General features: G+C 39.4%; 1 protein-coding gene across 1 annotated transcript in view; it reads left to right on the forward strand.

The window, feature by feature from the left end:
* BCAP29 (B cell receptor associated protein 29) overlaps window positions 1-5,838 on the forward strand; it is a 43,050-nt gene extending 37,212 nt beyond the window's left edge. The window contains exons 7-8 of the mRNA XM_084791856.1: window positions 142-242; window positions 4,808-5,838. Of these exons, the coding sequence (XP_084647982.1) occupies window positions 142-242; window positions 4,808-4,843 (137 nt within the window). The 3' untranslated portion in view covers window positions 4,844-5,838. The remainder of the gene's footprint in view (window positions 1-141; window positions 243-4,807) is intronic.
* Window positions 5,839-9,448: the final 3,610 nt, after the last annotated feature.

Genomic DNA, 9,448 nt, shown 5'->3' on the forward strand with positions numbered 1-9,448 from the left:
ATCAAATATGTATGTAAAGAGCCTGACATTAACAATTGGGAATCTAAGTGTATACTGCATAGGAATTTTCTACTTAAGCCTTGCAGCTTTTCTAATTCTTTGAAATTTATTTCAAAATAAAATTCTGTTTGATATTTTTAGCCCTTTTTAAGGCACAAAACGATGTGATAACTATGAAGATGCAGTCAGAGAGACTGTCAAAAGAGTATGACCGACTCCTGAAAGAACACTCCGAACTTCAGGTTGGTGCCGTGGGTTTGTATACGTCAAGTTCTTTTGAAATAATAACTACTTAAAGTAAACTGTTTGGATTACATGCCCTTCCCAAATTCAAATGGTGTGTTTAATCCTGGCCTTAGCAAATAACCAGAGAGGCCAGATTTACCTGAAGGATAAAGATTAGGCCATTACAGCCAAATGCAAGATAGCTGTAATATAAAGAATTGCTAACATGCTAATTTAAAAACACTTCACTTTAGTTTTAAAGAAAAGACTTGAAGTATTAAAAAGCTGGTTCTGGAAAAAATTGTTTTTTGCCATCTGGAATGTTTGCCATATTTGTGCCAAAGTGAGGCCAAAATTTTGACATTTCATATCAGATTCCTCCAGTCTCTGTTTTCAGTATCGTAGGGCAAAGAACTGTGGTATTCAGATACCTCTCTATCTGGTTGTGCCCAGCTTTTGTGTTGTTTTTGGGCTTTGGGTTTTTTTTCGAGACAGGATTCCTCTTTATTTAAAGATGAGGGGAAATCTTTGTTAAAGCAGCTCTCAGATCTAAGCCATGGGTTTTCTTTCTCTGTCTCTAATTAGCAAGAGTCAGTGCCAAACATTCATCCTTATTAGGTAGGTTTGGCTTTTATCTCTTCAGTTGTCAATCACCAACCACCCTTTCTTGAGGGGAGCAGGGAGTTAGAGAGTTCAAATCCAAGGCCTGTTGCATGATGGAGAAGTGTTGTAGTCCTGAGGTTAAACCCAGCTACACTTTGGGAAAAAGTGTAGGAAGAACTGATACAGAGACAGCCTTGGCATGTGACAAATAGGCATTATGTCCATATGCTCTGGAATCAGACTTGGAATACCTACATTAGTCTTCATACTAGCTTTATGATTCTGAGATGATGTCATTCATCTGAATGAAATTCACTGCTTCCATCTGTATGTAACATTGAGACAGTGATAATGCCTTGTTCACTGGAGTTTTGAGAGAACTAAATAAAATGCAGGGAATTTGGTACTGTTTCTGGCTGATATAAACATTCAAGGATCATAGATAGCTGTTAGCTAAGCATGGTGGCACACACCAGCATTTAGGTCTGTCTCAAAGAAAATGAGAGAGAGAGAGAGAGAGAGGGAGGGAGGGAAGGAGGGAGAGAGAGAGAGAGAGAGAGAGAGAGAGAGAGAGAGAGAGAGAAACAAATGACAGAATGAACTATCATCATTGTTGTCAGCAGCATTATTCTTCTGTAGTGTCAGTGAAAGACTGCCTTACTCTCAGTCAGCTACTTCAGCCTTCAGCTACTCAGTCAAGAAGCAATCTAAAGTGTATATAATCTTGTTCCTAACATACAATCTACTCTCAGGACACTAACAGCTAGATGGTCTAGAGTAGGTGTGTGCTTCTGTAGAGATCCTGAAATTGCTGACCTGCACAGGGCATGGCAAGAACTACTCCATGACATCCTCAGTTTTCAGCATGGGAAGGAAAGAAGTATTTTTGAGGCTTCTTGTCTAAGAAAAGTTTACCCCCTCCTATTTGTGAGATCAGGGTATTCTCAACCACCATGTTTTTCTACACATTTTGAGAGGGAAGAGTTTCCAAGGCACCAGAAATGTTTAGGCCCTTAAAAGGAAAACAAAGAATATACCCTCAATCCTTTAGATCAGTGTCCATTGCTCAGTGTCTCCATTATGGTGACAGTTAATGGTAACTGTAACCATTCAGTGGGGGTTACTTCTTAACCCTGAAGACTATGTAAGAGTTAACATTTCCTCCAGTCTCCCCACTACCTCCAGAAAAACCACTTTCAGCTTGGGGCTTCTTTCTTCTTAGCAGTATACATGGAAAGCTTTTATAGGTGTATTCTTCCCAAGAAAATAATTGTTGCACTTGCTTTTTTGGAAAAGATCCACATCCTAGATCCCATGCAGTAGGTGCCATGCAGTGTTGATCAGAGCCTTATGTGATAACACAGATAAGTGCGTTAAAAAGCTGGTTCTAGAAAAATTTGTGTTTCACCATCTGGAATGTTTGCCATATTTGTGCCAAAGTGAAGCCAAAAATTTGACATTTCATATCAATTTCTGCATGTATTCTGTGTTTGAAATATACATTTATTCAGAGTGCTCTGGAAAAAGCACCTGGCCAACCATCTTATATATATGTCAATATTTACTCCCATGACAACTCAGTAAATTAAAATATTTTAGTATCTCTATTTAATGGACAAGGATGTTAAGAATAAAAAAAAAATTTTTTTTTTTTTTACGTAATTGCTCCAAAGTTACCAAACTAGAAAGCGTGTTTAATGCTGGGCATCCAAGCCAGGAAATATTTCTCTACAACCTCCATCTTAACTGGCTTCTTCAGCCCTTGCTGGTCATCAAGCTGTGTATTTTTGGATCCGTTCTCTTTCTACCTCTGCTCCATCCCATGTAGAAACGTACATTTCCAAACACTTGCTTTTTGATTCCTGGGTAGGTTTAGCCAGTGAGAGGAATTAGTAGAAAACTGAAAACAGAAACAGAAAAAGCCACCAATTTCTCCTATCTTCTGCTTTAGGTGACATTTCCTTCCTGGCCTCCAGCCTTTCTCTCCCTGGTCACAGCTCCAATGGGCAGCTTCCATTTGCAGGCCCTCTCCCAAGCATCCGCTCTCAACCCTCTGTCCAAGATTAGTGATGTTTTCTAAACCTTGGGCTAAACCGTACCACTCTGTTTTGTGTGCTTGCTTTCTTCTTATCTGTAAATCTAACTTCCTGAAATGCCTGTTTAAAGGGTTAAATGGCTCCTGTAACTCTCTAAGTCAGGCACCTTGGCCTGGTTTGTGCATCAAACCAGATCCTATTTCAAGAAAGAACCTTAAATATTCTTAAACAGGAAAGTCTCTTTAGAGCCATAAGCTACTTAGTTGATTTGTCACGTTTTTTTTCCTGCTCACCCACCTAGCCCACAAAATAACATTGTCCACAGATAAAAGAAAACTATTCTATAGTATAAAGCTGAATTCAGCTTTTCCTCATGAATTTTACTTCTATTGTTTCCTTGGGAAAACTTACTAATTTTCTCCATTTTTATAAAATTGTTATAGTTTGAATGAAACAAGTATGAATGATTGTTTAAACGTTAAAGAAACAAAGGTGATAGGAAAGCTGGTTCCTTTTCCATAGTCAAATCTCATTTTGCTGCTTTTAAATCCATCTGGATTTCCCAGCTGGGGATGCCTTCTCGTTAACAGTACTAAATAAATATCAGAAATAAGTCCTTTCAAGACTATATGTGCAGTAAACATCAAATCCCGACCCAGATCTAGCCAATGGACAGGACATTCTCCACAGTTGAGTGGAGAGTGGAGACTGACTTTCACAGGAACTCTGGTGCCCCATGTTTGACCACGTCCCCTGGATGGGGAGGCCTGGTGGCACTCAGAGGAAGGACAGCAGGCTACCAAGAAGAGACTTGATACCCTATGAGCATGTACAGGGGAGGAAGCACCCCTCAGTCACAGTCATAGGGGAGGGGAGTAGGGGGAAAGCGGGAGGGAGGGAGGAATGGGAGGATACAAGAGATGAGATAACTATTGAGATGTAATAGGAATGAATTAAAAAAGAAAAGAAAAGAAAAGAAAAGAAATGAGTCCCTTCAAAACATGTAGTCTTTGTGTTTTCTTAATTGCCCTGGCTGTCTTCTAGAAAAACAAAAACAAAAAGCAAAGCAAAACAAAACCTGACTAGGCGCACAAATCATCAGCACTTGCTATTTTAAAAGTTCCTTTTAGAAAATCACCCTTCACATAGGAGACTGCCCTGAATAACAACTTAATAGCGTTTCCATTAAAACTGTAATTTATATCTAAAGCGGTAAAGTATGTATAAAAGTGTAGAGGTGATATGTTGCCATTCAAAATACCCCCTTTCATCCTGTCTATTGGATTGCTTAATATTAAGTTGTTATAAAAGCATTAGTACTCAGCCCTACAGATAAGTAGTGGGCCTTCTATGTGAGGGCAGTAACATTCTACAGCCCCATTCTGTGAGATTTCTTCCTTGATATAAACATTTGCTTCCTCAATTCAAGTGTTATTTTAAGGTTGATTCCTATTTCATTTCCCATCAGTTTAAAAGCTGCACTGTCATAGTCAGAGCAGAAGAACAGTGTGAGAAGCCACTTCTGATCTGGGAAGGATTAAATGAGAGGAGGGGGAGGGAGGGACAGAAAGAAGAAGGACGATAAGTGGGGAAGGAGGGCGGCCACCTCAGTGGAGGGAAGGAGGGCGGCCACCTCAGTGGAGGGAAGGAGGGCTGGCCACCTCAGTGGAGGGAAGGAGGGCTGGCCACCTCAGTGGAGGGAAGGAGGGCGGCCACCTCAGTGGAGGGAAGGAGGGCTGGCCACCTCAGTGGAGGGAAGGAGGGCTGGCCACCTCAGTGGAGGGGTTTTTGGTTTAGTTTTTTATTTTATAGTGTTTTAAGTTTTAGATGTTTCAATCCATATTTTTAAATTTTAATTCTCTAATAGCTAGACAAAAATATACTTTTTATAAGTCATTGTATCTATAAACTTGCTTCTTAATCTGCTTTTTTTTTTTTAACAGAACCGTTTAGAAAAAGACAATAAGAAAGACCTGTGAACTAACTCTATAAAAGAAGATTGTGATACGCCTTGTCAAGATAGTAAATTTGTTATCATGGTAGCCACTGAAACTTTTAAAATTCAGTTAAAGAAGAAGAAGGAACTCTGCTAGCCACCACAAACACACAAAGGCTATATAGTGTTTCAGATATAAACTATGTATTTCAGCTCTTTTGAAAAATATAAGCATGTTAAATACCATATTTACTTATTGCTAATAGCATTGGTATATGGTGGCTCTTTACCCATAAAAGGAAAAACTCATTAGCCAGCCATTTACTTCCTAAATTAGATCTAAAGTTGCATGAAACCATTATTAGCTTTGAAAGCTTTGATGGGTTTTTAGTAATAATCAGATGATGGTGCTGGTAAAAATGATGTGTTTGAAAATAGTACTCAGTATCAGAAAATTTGTTCACAGGGAAATAAGGATAAATGATCACAATTCGCCACTGTGTTTATAGAGAAGAGTCAGAGAACAATGAAAACAATGGCCTCAGGGTTTTTTGAGCCTAATAATTCTATGATTTACTCTACAGATGACATCACTATTGATAGTTATATTTTTGTTACTATGCTTCGGTACAATTAGACTGTTGATATTTGTTTAGTCATATATAATTAGTATTCTATCTTTTCAAGTTTATCTAGTAATAGAATTTATGCCCATTTGCATAGCTGTCATAACACTGAACTTTTGTTGCACTGTGGAGTTCTCCACTACAAAGCTCATGTATGACATCCAAAAAGCAGTGTTCTTTATGCTTGTGAGCATTACTGATTGTACAGGTGTTACCTCAGTATCCACGCACTGGTATCATACAGATCTCTCTACTATTTCTATATTCTCAAAGTTAACTACTGGGTTTCATGCAAATATTCATGTAGAAGTAGTCAGTGTAGTAATATGGTTTAGGTTATTTCAAATGTTGAACTGTGAAAAGCCACTTGTCTTAAAATGACTTAAATATAAAAGAAAATGTAAAATAATAATTGGAGTTTTTACTTCTCTAGTCTTTGTTTAATCTATAATTTTAATGCCAGTCTCATGTATATTTAATTGTTCTCATTGTAAAGTGGGTAAAATGAATAATACCTAATTTTATTTCAGATAAAAGTCAGGAGTTAGTGCTAGAAAATAGACATGAATAAGACATTCAAGAGGGGTAAGATATGGGAGTTATACCATCTGGGATGACACTACCATAAATAACAAGGAAAGGAAATGCTGAATTAGAAGAAAACTGCACACATGACATCTCAAACTTTAGACTTAGAAATATCAAAGCAAGAGTAGCATGGTAAATATAGATACTGAATGTTTGCGATCTTGACCTACTCTACAGAAATCAACTCTAATGTCAGAATCACACAAGTTAAAGAGAAAGTGCACAGCTGTAGAACTTGAGCCAAAAGCTAATCCCAGGTTCTCCACTTGTTTAGTCATGTGACTTGAACAAATTATTCAGACTTACTATAGGCCTCCTTTTCCTCATTTCCAAGTTGAAACTATTAATATTTACATAAGAGTTACTATATAAACTAATATGATCCTCAAAGTTATATGATAGTATGGTATAGAAAAAGTCTGACAGATTCATGGATTTGAAAGTTTCACCACAAAAAGCACTTTAAAGCTTACAGTTAGGGAATCTTAGACCTCAACTCTCAATTTTATAAACTATAATTGGAGACCTCAACTTTCTGAGGGAAAGTAGAGAAGAGTTAGAGCCAGGTACAGGAATTGAAAATGCAAGTACCCTAGTTCCCTGGATATTAGTATTCTTAATTCACAAACTAGTTTAAATTTGCAAAACCGTTAAAAATGTCATATATGTATAAATAAACTGATGACTTGACCACTGCAAGGTTTGCTTAAGGGAAAGATTTTTATTGTAAATATGAGAGAATAGCCAAAGACATCTAGAAGAGTCCAGAGCAGGGAGGAAAAATAGACTAGAGCTGGCTAGGAACCAAGGTGGGGAGAATGAGAGAGGATGAAGAAAGGATACAGCCAGAACCGTAAGTGTGGTTCTCCCCTTTTTCTCAGGGACTGCTGGCTACCAGTCCGCAAGAGCGAGGAGATGAGAGGTGGGGGGAATAGGGCTGGGCCTTGGCTACAGTTGAATGACCTCTGGGACCAGCTTTATCGAGACTGCTCCACTTTACTTGGGGTGAACAAAGGCTATACAGTTAATAGGGAGTGGGTGGAGGGCTCCCAGGGTAGATGTACACTATTGGCAGGTTTCTTATGATCTGCACTTGGCAGCACTGTCCTAACATATTAATGGGAACACAGTACCTAGTTATCTTTGGGCAGCAGGGGAAGAGTATTAGCAGGGACCTCTGTCAAAGGTCAGAGTCCAGATATGGTTAGAAGCATCTTCCCTAGAGTCACTCCAGATGGAGTGGTCAGGCAGAGAGTAAGAGGCCTGGGGCAGGGGTGGGGTGGGTGGAAAGTCCTCCATCTAGCACCAAGCTCAGAGAAGCTTTCCGGACCTGCTACACTGCAACCCTCACACAGCAGAGCCCTCCCACATATAAGGAGAAATGAGTAGTTGGAGGGAGGGAAGCTCCTGAGCGAGACATTTATGGTAGGGGACGAGATAAAAAGCGCTAGATACTTGTGATACTGAGGCAGCCTGCCAGGAGGCCAGCATGTGCTATTAGCATTAATAGACACTACAGAGAGCCTTTGGTCTCTTCTGCCAGTGATACAGTAACTGGCTGTGTTTGTTTATCTTTTGGTTTTTTGAGCAAAGATTCTCTGTGTAGCCCTAGGTATCCTAGAACTCACTCTGTAGACCAGGCTGGCCTCAAATTTAGAGATCCGCCTGCTTCTGCCTTCCAAATGGTGGGATTAAAGGCATGCACCACCACCACCACCTGTGACTGTAACTTCTCTTTTGATAGAGAGGAACTGCGCTTTTCAGAAATGCTATTTTGTCTTAACCTCCAGAATTTGAAGGAGATGACGTTTCCTTTGGACGTGACAATATATAGCTAAGGTTTGAGCCAGAGATGATGAAAGAGTTCTTCCTACTACTCTCCAATCTTGGAATTTAGCAAATCCTATACATAGCCTGTGGGGTTTAGGTTCCTTCCATATTAAATTATTTCTCATAGCAATGACTTCATGTCTCAGAATGTTATTTTTGCCTTCTTCACCATAGTGATATAAGTTTGTCAAACTTCTTCTCTACCTGTAAGCAGCACATGAAAAACAGAGCTAAACAACCGTAGAATTAACAGGACTCATCCTTGTTGTTTGTACTATTCTATCTTTGACCCCAACATTTGTAACTGCATTCTTACTTTATCTCTTAGGGTCCACATTCTTTTGTGGTTATTTATCCCAGCACTTTGGGGACTAGAATCACTTCTAGGGACATAGCTCCTGTCCTGTTTATGAATCATGAAAGTAATTCCTTCAATGGCAAAAGATGCAATTAAGGATATTGAGATGGAGCAATTATCCTAGGTAGTGGGTGACCCCTAGATGCAGTCATAAGTACCCTGGGAAGGGAAAAGATCCTTCCACACAGGAGGAATGTTGATACTAGATGAGGTGACTCTCACCCATAATCCCAGCACAGAAGAGATTTAGGCATGAGGAAAACTGTGAATTCAAGGCCAGCCTATGCTACATAGTTCTAGACTCCCTTGAGCTACAAAATGAGACCTTGGTGTAAGAAGAAAAATAAAAAGCCAGGTGTAGTAGCACATGCCTTTAGTCTCAGCACTTGGGAGAGGCAGATGCAGGTGGATTTCTGTGGGTTTGAAGCTAGCCTGGACACTCAGGACTATAAAGAGAAAACCTGTCTCTAAAAACCAAGGAGAAGGAGGAGGAAGGAAGGAAGGAAGGAGAAGAAGAAGAGAAAGAAAAAAAATAGCCACTTTTGCAGATACCAGTGAAACTATTAAAAAACTGACCACCAGAATCAAACAGGAAGCTGCCTTCCAGGCTGGTGGTTATCTTACCACAGCTGCCACACAAATGGACATATAGGACAAATCTATAACAAACTCCAGTTAGCTTGAAGATGTTTGGAAAACAAATGCCATTTGACACTCATTCATCCCCACCAGCTATAGCAGTGAATGAAGGATTGCATTAGCCTTTTCTCTTTTACGTTTTCTTTCAAGCTTATGTCTCCATTGCCACTGCCAAACTCCAACTCACCACTACCTCTCTCTCTCTAATCCTCATATACACACACTCAACAACTAAAAAAACAAAAAACAAACAAAAAAAAACATATCATGTGATTTTCTGTTCAGAGTTTTCCAGTTATTTTCCACTGCACTTAAGATTAACCCCCCAGGATCTTACCAGGCCTCCTACCTATTTCTGTCTCATAGACTGCCAACCACACATGTGTTTTAATCTTGGCACAGGTCACACACAGGCTTTCCCTCACAGGACTTTTGTATATGTACAAAATGTTGTACTCCAGCCTTATCTGGCTTCTTACTCTTATTTTTATTGTGATACGTACTGTCTGAGATGATCTCACTAATGACTAACATAGTTCCTGAACACAGTAAATGAGTGGTGCTTATAAGGGAGGAGGATGCAACACCTAGAAACATTCTTGGTTGT

This window comes from Acomys minous, assembly GCF_964271855.1.
Source record: "Acomys minous genome assembly, chromosome: 8".
NCBI lineage: Eukaryota > Metazoa > Chordata > Mammalia > Rodentia > Muridae > Acomys > Acomys minous.